This window comes from Mya arenaria, chromosome 3, assembly GCF_026914265.1.
Source record: "Mya arenaria isolate MELC-2E11 chromosome 3, ASM2691426v1".
Lineage (NCBI taxonomy): Eukaryota > Metazoa > Mollusca > Bivalvia > Myida > Myidae > Mya > Mya arenaria.
The window spans coordinates 88,728,209-88,751,805 of record NC_069124.1 but is presented as its reverse complement, the minus strand read 5'-3'; the positions used below and the strand labels follow the sequence as shown (position 1 = coordinate 88,751,805).

General features: G+C 36.9%; 1 protein-coding gene across 1 annotated transcript in view; it reads left to right on the top strand.

Annotated features, from left to right (window-relative positions):
- The first annotated feature begins 2,099 nt into the window (after nucleotides 1-2,099).
- LOC128228785 (sodium- and chloride-dependent taurine transporter-like) overlaps nucleotides 2,100-23,597 on the top strand; it is a 35,847-nt gene continuing 14,349 nt past the window's right edge. Inside the window, exons 1-6 of the mRNA XM_052940287.1 lie at nucleotides 2,100-2,270; nucleotides 5,924-6,103; nucleotides 6,319-6,450; nucleotides 16,131-16,449; nucleotides 16,751-16,883; nucleotides 19,500-19,634. Of these exons, the coding sequence (XP_052796247.1) occupies nucleotides 2,249-2,270; nucleotides 5,924-6,103; nucleotides 6,319-6,450; nucleotides 16,131-16,449; nucleotides 16,751-16,883; nucleotides 19,500-19,634 (921 nt within the window). The 5' untranslated portion in view covers nucleotides 2,100-2,248. The remainder of the gene's footprint in view (nucleotides 2,271-5,923; nucleotides 6,104-6,318; nucleotides 6,451-16,130; nucleotides 16,450-16,750; nucleotides 16,884-19,499; nucleotides 19,635-23,597) is intronic.

The following is a 23,597-nucleotide window of genomic DNA, read 5'->3' as shown; positions in this document are numbered from 1 at the left end:
TCTTTAGCGCAGTATTAAGTATTGTGAATCGAATCGAATTATGGAAACTATTTGAATACATGTAGTTTCTTTTTTAGGTTCGCACGTTCATTGTTTAAAATGAACTTTATTTAAGGTAGCAGGATATATTAAAAAGTTAAATATTTAAAACATGATAATTCATTCACACAACTCATACTTTTTACCTATTATATATTCCTTAGGGGTTCAAAGAGTTAAATGGAAAAATGACAATCGTAGATAATGACTATTTATATTTTTGAAACCTAACTATGTTGAAATATTTTAACATGACTATGTACACAAGTTTAGGATTGCATTCTTTAACTATTCAGTCAGATTATTGAAAACCTATATTGGTTTATACACGTTAAACATAGTACCATTTATTTTTGGTGTGTATGTTGTTGTTTTTTGTGCTGTGACATTTTATAATTGTTTTCGTACTAGCCGTATGTTTATTTTGCTGAGATCATGTTATTTTGCTTAAATAGTAAATCAGGTATTTAAAAAGCTAAATTGTTCCGCTAAAGTAGCCTCCCTTGTACACAATACATCACAGGGGCAGCCCCAGAATTTGAAGCGAGAGAGGGTGTAACTTAGGGGCGTAACCTATTGACTTGCGCCCCTCCCTCAGAACCGAATTTATTATGTTAAAAGTGTTGGTGGCGGTTAGAGGGGACTACGCTTCCGTGATAATTTTAACCATTTCTAGTCCGAAATGGTGCATTTTGGGAGTATTTTATTACTTAATTTTCTCCCACATTGAAATATAAAGTAGATTAACTCGGACGATTTATGTGTGTGTGTGTGTGTGTGTGGGGGGGGGGGGGGGGGGGGGGGTTCAGTGTGCCCCCATCCCTGGAGCCCCTAGTGCATCTGCCATAATATATTCATACGAGCCAGCTATTACGGTAATTTGACAGTATGGGTAAATTTAAATCAAATTAAAAACCAAAAAATAGAAAAGATTAAATAGAAAGGCATCTTTCTTTGGAATATAACGATTGATTTTTTTCTGTCGACCTGCATCACGTCTTATCTGGCGAGTAAACACTATCTGTTTACACACTGAACTCGATACCGGTAACCAGAAACACGTCCTATCCCCTATCCAAATGATAATTTGCATCCATATCCGTCTTTATATGCGTTAAAAAATCCGTATTTGTCGAATGACCAAGTAACCCATTTTATTATTTACCCATCATAGACCCACACGCAATACATATCGCGAATAACGGTAGTCCGTATTCCACTCCAGTGCAATACGGCCGTATTCCACTCTTGTGACGTCACGTCATAACAAGTATCGTTGCGCGATGTTAAAATGACGTCATAAAACAAAATACTTCTTCGTTATAATTACATTAATTATGAAAACATCAGGCTTTTAAGTGATCTAACAAGTAATGTATATAATAAAAAGGTTATTAGTACTGCCTTTTGATCCGGAATGTCGTATTCGACTCGAGTGGATTTTTGCAGATTTTGTTTTCACTCGACTTGCGCTCGTGAAATCCGAATCTGCAAAAATCCACTCGAGTCGAATACAACCTCCAGGATCAAAACGCAGTACTAATAACCCTATTATATTGATAACGTTGAACACAAGCGTTTTGTCAATTATAAAAAAGTGCTATAGAAATTGCAAACCGTGTAAATGATGAGACTCCCATACTTTTTCAAAATATTGTTTACGCATTACATGGAATTTTCCGGTAAGTTGTGCATGTCGATTTTTCGGCATTTTCTCACTATTAAGCCTTTTTTCAAATATTCACTTTAAACTGAAAAGTTAACTTATTGTAACTGTTTGAATGTAATACAAAACTTAGTGAAATTAGATGAAAAGATTAACACTCGTTCTAACACAGAATAACCTTTCTCCGCTTTTGAACTTGAGCATAAATTTACATACAGTAGGCGTTTTTAAATATGTCTTGTACATTATCCATATCTTAAGTGTGTATACTATTACAACTTCCTGACATCCGATCATTTCCAATCCATCAAAACCTTTAGGGTTAAGATTTACAAATGCTATAAAATATCACAATACAATCTGAAAGCCTCAGATATGTTTTTCTTTACAGAGGAAATTGTATTCTTTAGAGGGTGTAGCGTTTTAATGGTTCGCAGTATACTTTGGTGACGCATGTAAACCAGCGCTGTCGACCGCCCATTTGTGTTCTCGTCTTCGGGAAAAAACGTTTGTCGGATATCTTCTGCATGGTGATAGAGAACAATGGATAAGGAACATGAGGAAGGTACGCTTACATTCACAAATGTCCGTTTTCTGAGTGAAAAGAATAACGTTTGTAGCTTGAGGTCATCAGGTATTCTGATTAAGGTTGTAAATATGTATTTTATTGAGCTCGAAAAAAATATAAATCGTTTATATTTGACGGTACTAACGTACATGTAATTATAACTCAAATCTTATTTTTAAAAATATCAGTAACCTGTAGAATCGAACAAATAATAGAAACATCTGATATTGATCAATGACTACAGTAAGGGCATGATTATATTGCTAAGGTCGGTGATTTATTTCGGCAATCAATTCTGAAATATTTTCAGCACGATACGATACTGTGTTACAAAGACGTGCGAGTTGCATACAATCCAGGTTTTATCAAATGTTTCACATAAAGGAAATACGAATGAGAGAATTCTCCCAAAATGCAAGATTTCAACTCGTCTGTTGAAGAACTTGTCTCTCACATATCTAGATTTATTGCTGCCGATCGATTACTCATCTGACTATTGTAGCAAGGCGAGACTATGTAGGACAGTCGTAGGTTCATGTGCTTTGCGACAGAAAATGTTGTCATAGTGTTTCCACCACAGGCTTGTATGAAATGTTAGACTTCAGGCCTATTTTGTAGGTATGTCGTGCGATGCCATACGACTTTCGTACGATTCTAGGTCATCCGAGACCCTCAAAATCATAGGATTTTTTCTACAGTAGTCCTACGTTAAACCCGCGACAGCCCTTCGAATGTGTCATGTCAATTATGCGACTGTTAATCGTACGACTATAACTTTTGCGACTATCTAAGTGGTATCATACGGTCGTCGTAGAAACATCGTAGGATTCGACTTCAACAGCCTTTGCCTGTTTTCCACTTAAATCGTACGACAAAAGTCTAGCTTCTGTATAGTAGGATCTTCAGGAAGAATCCTTTTGATTGCTTCAATATCTGATACAATCCTGTATTTCGTAGCGTATCATATTAAAACATTCGCAATAAATAATCGGATTTATTACCGGGATGAAACGCTATTGTCAGGCTTGGTGACCACATACCGAACTCACATGCGCCCACGCCGGAAATAGAATAATAGTCAGCTTAAATCATGAGAGTGGGAGCCAGTACCCAATATCACCAAAACAAAACTCAAGGGCGCCACAACCTGACTCTCAATCAATCATATTACCGCATTTTATTTAAATTTAAATATGTTTTACCCTTTCTAAAACCGCATTTTCTTATAGATTATGTCGATAAAAATATTTGGTGAATATTTTATAGAAAAAATAATTTGAGAGAAAAAATTATACTTGAATCCAATTAATAGTTTTTGATTCTCTTCAAGTACATTTTGTGCTGTAGAAATAAAAAAAAATATTGATCAATGTTGTTAATAAACATAATGCACAAGAAACTGTGCTTTTAAAAATAGCGAAACATTAGAAATGTTGCATCATGTCAAACTGTAATGTGTAACTTTGAGCTGGGAATAAGATTGAGAATTGACTTGAATATTTTCGTGATATTGGGGCCAGGTATAAGGACACTTGAAGCTATTAGATGCTCTTCATATTGAACTGATTTTGCCATTCTCTCAAGCCATTAAATACATTATTACGCGGTATTATACAATACCTGTTCCATCTCACCAGGAGGAAACTAATCTGTGAGCGATCACGGTTTTCTTGTATTGCAGTAAATAACTAGAAAAATAACTATATATATATTTTTTAATTAATCATTGGTTTTGCGTGTCAGCGATTCTGCCTACCCACGATGATCAATTTTGGCTTCTATTCATATAGATTAAAACGCAGATGAACATCGTATGCTCTTAATTGTTGCGTTGTTTTATTCCTGGTGATGTTTTCTGTTCCATATGTTTTCTACATCAATTGAGAATATGACCGTAGCTTCGAGTACAAATGTTTGCAAATAATCAAATCTACAATCTTAGTTAGTTAATGGACGTCTCACTGTTGGTTAAACATTAATTAATTTCTTCAACGTGTACCTAAATTTCATTAGCATTCAAGACGTTGATAAATGATAGCGGGTCATATTGGAGACATTTTGCCCTGTTGACTCGTACGTGTAACGTCATCATAATATCTCAGGAACGAGCATACCCCCACATGCAGGCATTACACGTTATGTACCACACTGACAGCAGTGGCTCTGGTCTTAATTGCTGTTGTTAATAAAAAAACACATAATGGCAATTACACGAATTAACCATATGGAAAAGATTTAGTATCTTGCACTTTTACACATGGTAAATTCGGTTAAGCGAAAGGAGACCACAAGTGAATTTGACCATTTTATCCATTGTTGTCTAAATTTGATTTTTTTGTTTTATTTAAACATCATAAATGTTAAAGATAAAACTAAAATGACAGGTAATTCTCTTCAAGGTCCTCAAGCATAACATTTTCCGCGTAAAGGTTGACGTACGCATCAAATAATATATGTTTTATTAGTTGTAGAAGTTCATGCACATCGTTTAAAGTGAGTACCATAGTAAGATTGGACGAATGCAAGTATTGCAAAAATTAACGAGAAGTAAAACTAAGTTAAGTAAATTACAGAATGTAATCCTGTCTTTGAAGTTGTGAACGTTTAAGGGATTTTGTTAGAACAGCCGGCTATTGTTATAATCAAATAATAACAAACGAGATTAAACATATCTATACTACTGTTAGAACGTGACTACTCCTAATATAGAGTTTACAATTTATAATTTATAAGCATTGGTGACATTGTGTGTGAAAAATGTATATCTGTGTGTCTGTCATTAAAGTGACACTCTTATTCAAAATCAATACATATACATGTATAACAAACATATTATATGATTGGTGAGTGCTATATGATTTTTGGCATTTATTCCTTATTTTTGGTAAATTTAAACAAATATATTAATTGTGGTAAATCTTTTTATGGAGTAAGAGTGCACCTTAAACAGTTGACCGTACATCAGTATACATGTATATCGAAACCATCACGTCGGTCCTCTTGCTAAACTGGAAAAGAGCTGATACGTTTGCAGGAATATTGGTAATATTTTGTGAATATCAACTGATTTCTGAAATAAAATTCAAAGGGTTTAAATGTTAACTTAATTGGTTGTAATGGTTGTACATTTTAGTGTCAATCTTTGAGATATTTCGTTTAATAACTACAGAATTGTTGCATGTATAGTGTAAGGCCTAAACAGATTTGGTTCGGGTGACCCGACCCTACCTACGAAAAAGGCGCCGACCCTACCGTTTTTATAGTCAGTTGTTGAAACAAAATTAATTTTTATTTTTTAAGTGTGTTTTAAAATGTAGTTAAACGACTGTAAGGCTTCATTCAGAAGATAACTTTAACACCATTCTCTTTTGATGAAAGTAACATTCTTATATAATATTTTTAAGTCAAATACTGGACGTCTGGACGGGACGAAATTAAACTGAACAATGACCAGATCGGATTAACACCTAAGCGACTATGGGTGACTGCGCATAAAAGTAGTTCCCATAATTATAACATTTTAGGCTAAAATGTGGTAAAAAATAAAAAGCCTACCTACCCTACCTGTTTTTTGAAAAGGATATAACCCTAACCAAACCATTATTTTGCCTATTTATTAGTACTAATGTGTGCTTTCTCTACCCAACCAGCTGAGCTGAGTCAGTTTGATATGGAGGAGGAAGACTCGTCCGGCAGCTCCGAGGACGTTCCGCGGAGCAAGCGGGAGACGTTCTCACGCAAGATCGACTTCCTGTTCGCATGCTGTGGCTTCTCAATCGGCCTTGGCAATGTCTGGAAATTCCCCTTCCTCTGTTACAGAAACGGCGGAGGTAATACATGCCAGACACACTTAATGTTCAATGGAAGTGTATCGATTTACCCTAGATGTTTATGCTTGCTTTTTATAACTTGGAGAAATCTCAAATGTTACACTTGTTTACAGTTGGTATTAGTTGAACGACTCGTAAAAGAGGAGAACAATCTGCATTATTTATATGTCAGTAAATAATTTGGCATTTAAAGTGTTAAACTGTCTTCTTTTTAGGTGCATTTTTGATCCCATATTTTGTCTGCTGTATCGCCGGGGGAATTCCAACCTTCCTGCTCGAAGTGTCTGTCGGCCAATTTATGTCACTTGGCGGCATGAACGCCTGGAAAATATGCCCTCTATTTCAAGGTAATTAATATTGAACTAGGCAATGTTCTGCAGCATGTATTTGGCGATGAGCAGGCTCTCCTTATATAGACCTGATATCCCGCATGATGTGGTCGTAATTGTTGCAATTTCATTGGCTTAAAATGTAGGTTGTATTCTTAGTGCAGACCGAGTTGCATTGATATATATATAAATACTTCATCGAATAGATTGAAAGATACTCTTTTATTTCTCCATAAATGAAGAGATTAACATATATACAGACTAATACAAGAAATAAACACACATGGATGCTATGATATACACAAACATCAATGGAACATTTTGATACTATAAATGAATATTAAACATGATAAACGAGTAATTGTTATCAAAATCACATAATCCATGTACATATAGGTATACCTATATATAAATAGTTCGATGCATTTTCTATTGACAAAACATATAAATAAGATTTTTTCAGAATAAAATCACAGGCAATTCAAATCAACAAATTACACTTCAATGAAGAAAATCGGCGCTTTATGACTTTGTGTTATAATAACCGAGAAGCACAGTTTGCACATATCCACAGATCATGACGCTTAATAAACTAGCACATATTATACAGTAAACACTAAGGCTGCCTTAGACACTTATGGTGAAAACTGTAAATTGAGATTTCTGAGAATCATCCCAACAGTCTTACTACTGAAGGTTGACAAAGCCTTCATCACAAATATCGGTATATGTAACTTATCTGTCACTTATTATGATGAAAATATCTGGCAAATTCGTATTGCCCAGCCATTTTGTTTCAAGTTATTTTCCTTCGTAACTAAATGATGTCCAAATAGTAGTGGTGGATCGATTATCCGCGATTAATCGTCGCCGCGGTATCGATTAATCGAAGAATTGGTGCCATGTTATCTATAGCCGATTCCGCATTCTAAATACTTACCATTTCTTTTATTTTCCCTTTCCAATAAATATGTTTTGCCTTACCAAATAAGGTAAAATTGACTAGAACCAGCATGGACGCCGACATAGCAATTGTACAAGTGGTTAATTACCAAATTAATGAAGTTGTATATAATTATCCTGGACAATGGGGAAGAATGATAGCTCAGCTGTAGTTGTTCTATCTGGTGTCTATAGTTTTTTTTGTTTTAACAAATTGTCAGTTATAATTTCATTTCCTTGAGATCTCCTCGAGATGGTGTCGTTTAACTTCTAGTCCTTAGTACTACTGGTCATTATTGCTGAGGTTGTAAATGCACTTATGGTTTTATGAGTTCATAATCGTTTTATTAAATTCAAGACTCTTTACATTCAGTTCGCACAAGGTTTAACTAGTGTTTGTTTTTGGTTGTTATGTTGACAAGTTCACATCTATTTACTTGTCATTTTGTTAAAAAAAGAAACGAAGTTACAAACTACAGAAATTGTTCACTTCTTTATTTTTTATTTGATTCTTAACCATGCAATAAGTTGTGTTTAATCTTACCTACTAACAAGATACGAAATAACACAAATTGTATTTTTCTATTGTATTATTATCGATTAATCCGATTAATTCAGTCACTGTGTGTCTGCCTATCCCACAGTCATTTATGAAGCCCTCGGGAGGCAGTGTGTCTGCCTATCCCACAATCATTTATGAAGCCCTCGGGAGGCAGTGTGTCTGCCTATCCAACAGTCATTTATAAAGCCCCCGGGAGGCAGTGTGTTTGCCTATCCCACAGTCATTTATGAAGCCCTCGGGAGTCAGTGTGTCTGCCTATCCCACAGTCATTTATGAAGCCCTCGGGACGCGTGACAGCAGGATAAAAGATAACCTATTGGTGTTTTTGTATTCTCTTATATCATCCTAATATCTTAAAAACCTTTAAACGATAGGTCTGAATTCAGACTCAAGACTCATTATGACAAAACTTCATTTCATTGTAATTTTCCTTCTATCAGAGCATTGATGGTAAAATGTGCTGAAATATATTCATATTTGAATGTTTTACTATTATTTACCTACATTTTTGGAAAAGAAATGGAAAAAAAAATGTTTTTGTTCCTTTATCAAAATGCTTTTCTGAGTCTGAGTATTGACTTGGACTTGAGACTGTTCGTAAACATGGCCCCAGGCTTTCAAAGCGGCACTCACTGAAGAACATTACAATCATGCATGGATACGGTTCAACACATGTAGAACTTCCATAAAGAAGACCTAGACTTTCGCTTTTCGTCGTTTAGGTTCTCTTTGACTGCACATGGTGTAAATTCAAAACAAGCAATAAGTCTACAAAAACAAATAAGTAACAGTTAAACATATGTAGTCGTAAAACGAAGAATTGTAAATTTAAAAGTATTTAAATCACGCAAATTTCGTACATGCATAGGTGCAAAGTTACCCATCTGTATTATTAATAAATTGCATGTAACAATTTTGCTTAATATGTTTCTTTGAATGTTCTGATTATAATACGTCATGTTTCTAGAGAAACTCTCTCTCTCTCCCTCTCTCTCTCTCTCTCTCTCTCTCTCTCTGACTAATGTCCAACATAATTTAACAAGACAAACACAACAAACAAGCAAGACACACATACTATACAAACATACACACACGCACGCATACACATATCATATCTACACAACACACAAAGCATTCAAACAAGACTGACACAACACATACACAACATATAAAAAATACAGACACAACACACACAAAATACACAACATACAAACATGCCAGACACAACACACAAACACGACTGACACAACACATACACAACATACAAACAATACGGACACAACACACACAAAATACACAACATACAAACATGCCATACACAACACACAAACAAGACTGACACAACACATACACAACATACAAACAATACGGACACAGCACACAAACAAGACTGACACAACACACAAACAAGACTGACACAACACACAAACAAGACTGACACAACACATACACAACATACAAACAATACGGACACAACACACACAACATACAAACAGGACAGACACAACAGACACAACATACACACAAAACAGACAAACCACACACAACATACACACAAGACAGACACAATACACACAACATAAAATCAAGACAGGCATAGCGCACACACCATACTAACAGGACAACAAAATACATACAACATACAAACAAGACAGATACATACACATACGCACACCATACTAACAAGACAGACACAACACATACACACACCATACTAACAAGACAGACACAACACATAGGCACACCATACTAACAAGACAAACACAACACATAGGCACACCATACTAACAATAACAAGACAGACACAACACATAGGCACACCATACTAACAAGACAGACACAACACATACGCACACCATACTAACAAGACAGACACAACACATACGCACACCATACTAACAAGACAGACACAACACATACACACACCATACTAGCAAGACAGACACAACACATACGTACACCATACTAACAAGACAGACACAACACATACACACACCATACTAACAAGACAGACACAACACATACGCATACCATACTAACAAGACAGACACAACACATACGCACACCATACTAACAAGACAGACACAACACATACACACACCATACTAGCAAGACAGACACAACACATACGTACACCATACTAACAAGACAGACACAACACATACACACACCATACTAACAAGACAGACACAACACATACGCACACCATACTAACAAGACAGACACAACACATACACACACCATACTACCAAGACAGACACAACACATACGCACACCATACTAACAAGACAGACACAACACATACACACACCATACTAGCAAGACAGACACAACACATACACACACCATACTAACAAGACAGACACAACACATACGCACACCATACTAACAAGACAGACACAACACATACGCACACCATACTACCAAGACAGACACAACACATACGCACACCATACTAACAAGACAGACACAACACATACACACACCACACTAACAAGACATACACAACACATACGCACACCATACTAACAAGACAGACACAACACATACGCACACCATACTAACAAGACAGACACAACACATACGTACACCATACTAACAAGACAGACACAACACATACGCACACCATACTAACAAGACAGACACAACACATACGCACACCATACTAACAAGACAGACACAACACATACACACACCATACTAACAAGACAGACACAACACATACACACACCATACTTACAAGACAGACACAACACATACACACACCATACTAACAAGACAGCCACAACACATACGCACACCATACTAACAAGACCGACACAACACATACGCACACCATACTAACAATAACAAGACAGACACAACACATACGCACACCATACTAACAAGACAGACACAACACATACACACACCATACTAACAAGACAGACACAACACATACACACACCATACTAACAAGACATACACAACACATACGTATACCATACTAACAAGACAGACACAACACATACGCACACCATACTAACAAGACATACACAACACATACGTATACCATACTAACAAGACAGACACAACACATACAAACACCATACTAACAAGACAGACACAACACATACGCACACCATACTAACAAGACAGACACAACACATACGCACACCACACTAATAAGACAGACACAACACATACGCACACCATACTAACAAGACAGACACAACACATACACACACCATACTAACAAGACAGACACAACACATACGCACACCATACTAACAAGACAGACACAACACATAGGCACACCATACTAACAAGACAGACACAACACATACGCACACCATACTAACAAGACAGACACAACACATACGCACACCATACTAACAAGACAGACACAACACATACGCACACCATACTAACAAGACAGACACAACACATACGCACACCATACTAACAAGACAGACACAACACATACGCACACCATACTAACAAGACGGACACAACACATACACACACCATACTAACAAGACAGACACAACACATACACACACCATACTAACAAGACAGACACAACACATACACACACCATACTAACAAGACAGACACAACACATACACACACCATACTAACAAGACAGACACAACACATACGCACACCATACTAACAAGACAGACACAACACATACGCACACCATACTAACAAGACAGACACAACACATACACACACCATACTAACAAGACAGACACAACACAACAACACATACGCACACCATACTAACAAGACAGACACAACACAAACGCACACCATACTAACAAGACAGACACAACACATACGCACACCATACTAACAAGACAGACACAACACATACGCACACCATACTAACAAGACAGACACAACACATACGCACACCATACTAACAAGACAGACACAACACATACGCACACCACACTAACAAGACAGACACAACACATACGCACACCATACTAACAAGACAGACACAACACATACGTACACCATACTAACAAGACAGACACAACACATACGCACACCATACTAACAAGACATACACAACACATACGCACACCATACTAACAAGACAGACACAACACATACGTATACCATACTAACAAGACAGACACAACACATACGCACACTATACTAACAAAACAGACACAACACATACGTATACCATACTAACAAGACAGACACAACACATACGCACACCATACTAACAAGACAGACACAACACATACGTATACCATACTAACAAGACAGACACAACACATACGCACACCATACTAACAAGACAGAAACAACACATACACACACCATACTAACAAGACAGACACAACACATACGCACACCATACTAACAAGACAGACACAACACATACGCACACCATACTAACAATAACAAGACAGACACAACACATACGCACACCATACTAACAAGACAGACACAACACATACGCGCACCATACTAACAAGACAGACACAACACATACACACACCATACTAACAAGACAGACACAACACATACGCACACCATACTAACAAGACAAACACAACACATACGCACACCATACTAACAAGACAAACACAACACATACGCACACCATACTAACAATAACAAGACAGACACAAAACATACGCACACCATACTAACAAGACAAACACAACACATACGCACACCATACTAACAAGACAGACACAACACATACGCACACCATACTAACAAGACAAACACAACACATACGCACACCATACTAACAAGACAAACACAACACATACGCACACCATACTAACAAGACAGACACAACACATACGCACACCATACTAACAAGACAGACACAACACATAGGCACACCATACTAACAAGACAGACACAACACATACGCACACCATACTAACAAGACAGACACAACACATAGGCACACCATACTAACAAGACAGACACAACACATACACACACCATACTAACAAGACAGACACAACACATACGCACACCATACTAACAAGACAGACACAACACATACGCACACCATACTAACAAGACAGACACAACACATACGCACACCATACTAACAAGACAGACACATCACATACGCACACCATACTAACAAGACAGACACAACACATACGCACACCATACTAACAAGACAGACACAACACATACGCACACCATACTAACAAGACAGACACAACACATACACACACCATACTAACAAGGCAGACACAACACATACGCACACTATACTAACAAGACAGACACAACACATACGCACACCATACCAACAATAACAAGACAGACACAACACATACGCACACCATACTAACAATAACAAGACAGACACAACACATACGTGCACTATACTAACAATAACAAGACAGACACAACACATACGCACACCATACTAACAATAACAAGACAGACACAACACATACACACACCATACTAACAATAACAAGACAGACACAACACATACGTACACTATACTAACAATAACAAGACAGACACAACACATACGCACACCATACTAACAATAACAAGACAGACACAACACATACGCACACCATACTAACAATAACAAGACAGACACAACACATACACACACCATACTAACAATAACAAGACAGACACAACACATACGCACACCATACTAACAATAACAAGACAGACACAACACATACGCACACCATACGAACAAGACAGACACAACACATACGCACACCATACTAACAAGACAGACACAACACATACACACACCATACTAACAAGACAGACACAACACATACGCACACCATACTAACAAGACAGACACAACACATACACACACCATACTAACAAGACAGACACAACACATACACACACCATACTAACAAGACAGACACAACACATACGCACACCATACTAACAAGACATTTCATTGTAATACTAATAAGACAGACACAACACATACACACACCATACCAACAAGACAGACACAACACATACGCACACCATACTAACAAGACAGACACAACACATACACACACCATACTAACAAGACAGACACAACACATACACACACCATACAAACAAGACAGACACAACACATACGCACACCATACTAACAAGACAGACACAACACATACACACACCATACTAACAAGACAGACACAACACATACACACACCATACTAACAAGACAGACACAACACATACACACACCATACTAACAAGATAGGCACAACACATACGCACACCATACTAACAAGACAGACACAACACATACGCACACCATACTAACAAGACAGACACAACACATAGGCACACCATACTAACAAGACAGACACAACACATACGCACACCATACTAACAAGACAGACACAACACATACACACACTATTCTAAAAACACACATAGGTAATACATTTTTATGTAATAATGGGAGTTTAAGGTACTTCACAAGGACAAACTCTGTAATAATTGGAGTTTACGGGACTTCATAAGGACAAACACTGTATAAATGGGAGTTTAAGATACTACAAAATGATACACTCTGTTATAGTGGGAGTTCGAGGTACTACAAAATGACACATTCTATAATCATCAGAGATTAGGGCCTTACACAAACTTTCAGCCATTGCACACTTACTATTTAAAGAATCGACACGACAATAAAAACTTATTTCGAACATCTTAAAATGTTCTACTAATTTCCTTCAGACCATATTACTCTTGGGAAAATGTTTACATAGATTTCCATGGCCATGTATATCGCCCAAATAAGCCTCTATTAATAGTTGAAAAAGGTGTTTGATTAAAAACTTGCTGAGAACATTAACTGGAATAATCTCTGAATTATTCAGCCATCATGATGCTACTTGATGGAGTGTTCGGGGGCATGTTTTGATGGTCAATATTGATTATCTAGCGTTTGCCTGGCATACTCAGCTGAAAATATTTGATAGAAATAGGAATGATAATATCTTTAATAGTATTTCAGTTTAAAATGCTTCCTCTTCTAAAGATTAAAGATTAAATATTGCTGGCTCTGAGGCTAGGTAACATTTACAATTATGCAGAATCTGGTTCAAATAGTTAATATTATCATATATAACCCTAGATCCCTTACTTAAATATCACACTATGCAAAGTGATTAAGAGAGTTTAAACTGCAATGCTGTTTCTCTACACTTTTTGACTAATTGACCTTATTTTGACTAGCCGTGACCCACATTTAGACAATAAAAATAGTGAAAAACACTGCCAAGACTCGGTTTGGTGCGTACTAGATATAATTGAAACAGGGATTGTTTTTGCATAACCTCAAATACGGCCAAGACTTACCAACATTACCAAGACTAAACCCAACATAACCAAGACTTAACCCAACATCACCAAGACTTAACCCAACATTACCAAGACTTAACCCAACATAACCAAGACTTAACCCAACATCACCAAGACTAAACCCAACATTACCAAGACTAAACCCAACATTACCAAGACGAAACCCAACATTACCAAGACTTAACCCAACATTACCAAGACTAAACCCAACATTACCAAGACTTAACCCAACATCACCAAGACTAAACCCAACATCACCAAGACTAAACCCAACATCACCAAGACTTAACCCAACATCACCAAGACTTAACCCAACATTACCAAGACTTAACCCAACATCACCAAGACTTAACCCAACATCACCAAGACTAACCCCAACATCACCAAGACTTAACCCAACATCACCAAGACTAAACCCAACATTACCAAGACTAAACCCAACATTACCAAGACTTAACCCAACATCACCAAGACTAAACCCAACATTACCAAGACTAAACCCAACATCACCAAGACTTAACCCAACATTACCAAGACGAAACCCAACATCACCAAGACTTAACCCAACATTACCAAGACTTAACCCAACATTACCAAGACGAAACCCAACATAACCAAGACGATACCCAACATAACCAAGACTTAACCCAACATTACCAAGACTTAACCCAACATTACCAAGACTAAAGCCAACATAACCAAGATGTAAACTTGGCCCATATTTTAATTGACTTTCGTTTAGACCAAGTTTGGTCAAATGTTTCTACTGCTGTTTCTGCTGCTGTTTCTACTGCTGTTTTATATATATATGATAACTATATACGATGAACACATGAACTAGTTTCTGATTTGCTTCCAACAACTACAGGTATCGGTGTTGCGGCGGCCGTGATAGTGTTTCTGGTCAACTGCGACTACAACGTGCTTCTGTCGTGGGCCTTTTACTATTTCTTCGCCTCGCTGACCACCGTGCTACCCTGGTCACACTGCGAAAACGATTACAACACCAACAAGTGCACCACGGGCAAGTTTGGTGACAAACAGCCGGCCGCCGTCAACGCAACAAATAACACGTTGGTGACATTGGTGAACGAGGCCGCTAATTTGACGTCAGTTGCGTACAATAAAAGCGTTGCTCAAATAGATCTCAAAACAGTCGGGTCGGACCCTGTAACGGAATTCTGGGAGTAAGTTTGATAAACTATGTGCCTTGACTTAATGGTAAGATTCAAGTTCAATGCAACTTATATATGGCATTATAAACTTGCAGTCACTATTATTCACAAACTTACGTGTGTACCTTTCATATATATATCTTTCTACAAATAGTTTTCTGAACATTAGAATATTCATGTAAGATAAGGTCAGCTTCTGATATGTATATAGAATATGTATACTTCCGGTGGTAATTTAAGTTAACTACTCTGGCAACTCACAGCCTGGTATAACCCACAATTCCTGTTCGCACGCTGCACCTGTTTGTTTCAGACGGAAGGTATTAGACATCTCCGACGGTGTGGGGGAGCCGGGTCCGATAAAGTGGGACCTGTGCTTGTGTCTGTTGCTCGCCTGGATTGTCGTCTACTTCTGCATCTGGAAGGGAATCAAGGGTTCCGGGAAGGTACATTGCATATATACAGCAACAGATTTCACAAACATTTTAATAATTTTAATAATGTGTAATTTGATGTAAAACGTCATCCGACTGACATGACCACATCAGGCTTACATTCGTCGAAAATATTAAGTATTAGGGTTAAACTTTTTCGTATAGTTTAGCTTTATAGCAACAATATTATTTAAACCCGATTTTACAAAGTAATTTCGCTTTTAAACTGTTTCGAGGCTCTTTAAAATGAAAATATTAAACATGTAAAGGTGATACCAAAAATAGAAAAAATAGGTAGCTCAATACAATACATGGACTCTGATACAGTGTATAAGTTGCACTGGACACTTTCACTTCTTGTCCACTGTTAATAGTCCCTATGAGTTTAAATGTGACAAGTATTGACCACAGGGGCAAGGTGCGTTGTTTTGACACACCCCTTTGACCACGCTGCCCCCCTCACAAATGATTAACTTACAAATAAAAAATTATATATTTTTTATTCTGTTGTCTTTGTACAAAGATAATAGAATAAAAAATATAAAAAGAAATTTTGTTTTGTATGTTATCATTAACAACAGTTACCCTATCATTATTAATAAGCCTTGGAATATTTTTTAATTGGGGGGGGGCGTGGTCAAAGGGGTGTGTCAAAACAACGCACACTGCCCCTGTGGTATTAACAAGTGATAGTCTAATTACTATCATTGAAAGAAATATATGTTTGACTTGTCGTGAAAGCTAATTCTAACGTTACGTAGGACTGTTTAATCGGAGCCTCATTTCTTCTTGAAAGCAACAAAATAATTAGTCCGTTTAATATACACATACTTTTCACAAAAGTCAGCAACTGTTGATACAATCTGAGCATTTGCCTCAAATATTAGGTAAACAAAATTAGACAACAGCTACCTCCAGCCGGCCAATCATAGGCCTGCAAAAGTGTTTGATAAATCTCACGCACAACTGTTTTTCTGTCGGATATTTCAACTGGTAAATCTCGTGCAAATCGTGCACCTACTTATGTTACAAGGGCGTTCTTAATACTACAGAAATGTTTGTTTCCTGTGTTTTCCTGACATTTTTCTCATACAAATGTATGGTATCGGACTGAGAAACATGCAATACACTTTCTGTTGTCTAAGTCGGATAGATCACGAGTAGCCGTTTGATATGTAATTATCAACTGGCTACGCTCGCCGATAAATTCCATATCAAACGGCTACTCGTGATCTATCCTATACATACAGGTTTGGCTGCTTGAACGGTAAAAGGCTGTCCGCGAAGACATCCCATGTTTAAATGTCTTTCTATAAGCGTTGAAATAACAACTTGACATCAACAAGACTTAAACACGCATATTAAACGTTCCGCCACTTATCGGTGGTGCAAAGAAAATGAGCTGTCCACACTTCCGTGGTGCAGATATACCTAATTTAGTTTTTTTGCTTCTACAAACGTGAGCATGACTTGTATTATATTAAATGGACATATTTCAAAAGTCGGAGAACGTTAGTACCGTGTAAAACACTTTAGCTTCAGGGAGGCAACTATTTCGTTGCAATAATATGCGAACTGTGTTGCCCGAAGCTTTTATCTCGATTCGGAATAGTGCATATTATAACAGATAACGATTTAAGTATACTTCGGTGCAAAAACAAGCAATGTAAGGACATTCTATCATGTCCCCAAGTCCTTTAAGGTAAGTCTGGTATACCGGAATTTTGGGTGTCAGAAGTGTTGTAAGAGGTTAACCTTTTATAGTATTTCAGAACTATATTGATAATTACATCAGTCAAGCTAATACCATGCCATGTTTTAGATTTCATGCTTTGGGAAATTGCTTTGAAGCTTATGATGGGTGCAATAAATTTAGCCCTTTTGTATATTGTTAAGGTTTACACTTTAATAACATCTGACATATTTCGGGTCTGAAAGAGGCTGATTAAATGGCAAAAGATAGCGGCACACGGCCGACTGTTTCAGGATAGTTTTCACTTTAATTTCCACAACAGAAATCACGGTGAAAATGGTAGCCTTTCAAACGCATTAAATCATATCCACTTTCAGCGCTAGTCATTCTTGAAAGAGCCTCCACTTTTTTAATTTACTGTGCCATCACTAGAGCAACAGCGCCACCATTTTTATATTAAGTGCATATTTTCTTTTTAAGAAGCCCTTGCAAGTTATTGTGTGTGCCGGTGTAAGTACTACACAACAGTTTCTAATTGCATGCACCATAATCATCATACGGTGTTTGTATGTACAGAAGGCGAAATACAAGCACATATCAAGATATGCTCATGCCCGAATCGATAGAAAAGCTCCTGACACCACAATTTGCACACTATTGAATGGAATCTTAGCAAACCTGCAAAGGTAAACCTGTTACCATGGAAAGGTGTTCTCTTACGGTACCACATTCTCCGATTTTTGAAATATGTCCATTTTATAAAAAAGATATCAGATAAAATATAAGTCATACTTACGTGTGTACAACTTATAAAAGACACAGCTGCACCAAGGAAAAGTCGATTGTTCATTTTCTTTGCAACACCGATGGGTTGTGGAGCTAGCGTTGTGTAGGCGTGTTTAAGTCACAAATCATCCAAAAATGTTCCATTGAAGGTGATGTACTTTACTGTTCCGGCGCCGTACTTGCTCATGTTTGTGTTGCTGGTGAGAGGAGTCACGCTTGAGGGATCATTGGAAGGCATCAAATATTACCTCACCCCTGATTTCTCCAAACTTCTTGACTACCAGGTAAATCATTACTGTCAGTGTATCAACTATAACCTTCCATTGATTGCTCCAATTATTGATATTACATCACCCCTGATTTATCAAAACTTCTCAACAACGAAGTTATAACATAACGATCAAAGTATCAAATATTACCTCACCCCTCATTTCTCAAACGTCTCGACTATCAGGTATGATTATCAAGTCATCAAATATTACCTCACTCCTAGTTTCAAAACTGCGCAACAACATGTCAAGGTACAGCATCACTATCAGTGTATCAAATATTACTTCACTCCTGGTTCTCCAAACCTCTCGTCTACCAGGTACAGCATCACAACCAGGGTATCAAATCTTACCTCAATCCTGGTTCTCCAAACCTCTCGTCTACCAGGTACAGCATCACAACCAGGGTATCAAATCTTACCTCACTCCTGGTTCTCCAAACCTCTCGTCTACCAGGTACAGCATCACAACCAGGGTATCAAATCTTACTTCACTCCTGGTTCTCCAAACCTCTCGTCTACCAGGTACAGCATCACAACCAGGGTATCAAATCTTACCTCACTCCTGGTTCTCCAAACCTCTCGTCTACCAGGTACAGCATCACAACCAGGGTATCAAATTTTACCTCAATCCTGGTTCTCCAAACCTCTCGTCTACCAGGTACAGCTTCACAACCAGGGTATCAAATCTTACCTCACTCCTGGTTATCCAAACCTCTCGTCTACCAGGTACAGCATCACAACCAGGGTATCAAATCTTACTTCACTCCTGGTTCTCCAAACCTCTCGTCTGCCAGGTACAGCATCACAACCAGGGTATCAAATATGACTTCACTCCTGGTTGTCTTAATTCGTCAATTATGTTTTCAATGAGTACTTTAATTATTATTTTCTGAGTGTGTTCCAAATATCCGGGGTTTTTTTCCCTTTTAATTCTAAATCTTACTTTACAGTTGGTAGGATATTGGTTAAAATGAACCTTGGCAATTTACTAGTTGGGGAAATATATTAAAATGCTTGAAGATGACTTCTTGTACAAAATCCTACTTTACAATTATTCTTATACAAGTTTAGATGTACATTTGAAACATTACTTTGGAAGATATACTTTCTCTGAGACAAATAACAAATCCTCCTCCTAGACTGTATACATTATTGTAAACAATCTGCTCAGTCAATTCCCGTGTACCATAATTACAGTTGATCCAATAACATGGTCTGTTACGTAAATATATACGCTTACATTTAACAATTCTCTTTTGTAAATACAAACAATATTTCATGAAACTGAAATGTGTCCATATATGCAACGGTTGTAAACAAATGATTCTAAATAATTGTTATGCATCAAAGTTAGAACGAAAAGGCGTATGGCTTTTATTCTAAATGAGAGTGAGGGCTCTTATTTTCTGATTCATTTGAAACCTTTAATCCGTATAAACGATTCGCGTTCTTTAGAGTTATGTCCTAGATTTCTTCCATCGAATATTGCTGTATCTTCTCAACTTCTTAAAAGACATCCTCATATAGACATTGTACATGGTGTGTGCGGTGTGTGCAGTTAAACTAGTAGTCGATCAGCTGTACGCTTGTTGATATCCGTAGAATAACCTATACTTCCTAAGTAGCTATTGGGAAACACAGACAACCCACTCACCATGGCCATGGTGGTGACGCTCACATAATGTATAGCAGTATTGCCAGCAGTATTCATATGGTCAAACAGCATTTTTTGTAGACTTGCACCCTGCTATAAAGTCATTCTGTCATGATTCACACTTGAATTTCACCCGATACAATTATTGACAACAGGGCCTTTTCATTGCTTCTCCAGCCTCATGGAGGTCTCCCCAACACTATTTTCTTTGCGTTTATCATATTTTCATATTGCTATCTGAGTCGACAATTCATAACTATCGGTTGATTGAAATATTTCTATTGAACATACCGATATATATCATATTACAGCTCTACCTACAACACATGCGCAAGTCAATTTATCACGCGTTTTAAAAAAATACGATGTGGAATACCTTTTAAGTAACAGTTCAACTATACTGCGTATACTTGACTTACTTTCAAGTGTTATGTATTTTCGTGGGCATTATATATACTCGTGGCCCACATGTGCATAAGAGATAACATTTATGTGGGTGTTTTCTCATTTGCCAAAGGCTGCATATATTTTCGTTAGTAAATGGTCATAAATCAAATCATCTAAAAAGCAACAATGTAAAGATCACTTTTATTTAGTCATTTAACAAAATGTTTATGCAGTAGGTATTTCTTGTATGTTTCATTTCTTGTTCATTATAGTTATGTCCTGGCAGTTAATATTGGCTATACTGGTTCGTATATGAGTTCATTTGTAAATAATGAAAAATTAATATTATGTTTCTCCACATGACTTCTGAATGTAATGTAACATAGGCCTTGACTTCTGTATGTAATGTAACATAGGCCTTGACTTCTGTATGTAATGTAACATAGGCCTTGACTTCTGTATGTAATGTAACATAGGCCTTGACTTTTGTATGTAATGTAACATAGGCCTTGACTTTTGTATGTAATGTAACATAGGCCTTGACTTCTGTATGAAATGTAACATAGGCCTTGACTTCTGTATGTAATGTAACATAGGCCTTGACTACTGAATGCAATGTAACATAGGCCTTGACTTCTATATGTAATGTAAATAATATGTATTATAGAACATGAATCAGCCACAAACAGATTACAAGTAAATAACACGCAATTATAAATTTGGAATGGTAAAAGGAAGATGACGCAATTAACATTCAGCATTCTTATATTTATAAACAGAGCTGGCGTAATTTATGTATTTTTATCAGTACAACACATAGAATTTAGTTAAAAAAAATGTATTTCATGTATGTAATGATTGCAATTAAAAATGATAATGATTACTTCTTATTGATTAAAATAATAAGTAAATACATTTACTTTATTTACGGCACAATAAATCTAAATTCAGCCAAATGAGGAAGTGAGAAGTTTGCATTTTACATTTTGACATTTATGACTGGATGATTTACAACAGTGCATTTTAAAGCAACGAAACACGAAATGTTAATGGGATTTTGTTAGCAACATATAAGTACTTTAGGTGCAGAAAATAGAACGAACATATAAATCAACTCATGCTTATAACAATAAATGCTCAGAAGGAAACATTTCATTAAACAAAATCACACACGGTATTTACATTGGTGTTCGCACATACTTGTGAGCCAACGACAATCGAGGATTTACCCTATTTCTTTCAACTTTCAACTTTTATTTCACAAAAGCATAAGGTCCCCACATAGGGGCAGCATTAGCATACATAATATATAAAGCACAATGGGTGCGGCTATATGAGATATTAAGTATTAATTATTTTAACAAGGAGGTTTTTCATATGCCTTATTTTCTACTGTTACTAATAACTTTTTTATCATATTGTTAGGAATAATGCCTGTATATATCATGTAGAGCAGATCTGACGGTGAATATAAACATATATTTTAGAAAGTGCCTTGTCGATCTACATGGTTTGGTGAATTTGACTAGTTTTCATAGATCGTTCCGTCCTCTGTGAATGCGCGAAGTAACTATTTCCTTCCAAGAGTATCCGAACCAGCCTACTATAAGAGTACCAGTCGTGACTTATATATAAACTATCATACTAGTATATGTTACTTTTTGAACCGTATCGTCAGATTGGTATTAAATTTGTTCGGCTACAAGTAGACTTCTGGAAGCAGATGTTTCTCTAATGTATGTCAATGTTTGTACCTGTCATGCGGATGTGTAACGAGTTGTGTGTGGACGTAGGAATTCAGGTATTTCCTTAATTCTACCCAACTTCGTTAAGGATCTGTTTGTCTGTATTCAGCAGTGGGGTTAGGGACGCGGGGAATCAGATGTTGCCTTCATTCATATCCTTTTTATACGTGTCCTGTATATATGTTATTAG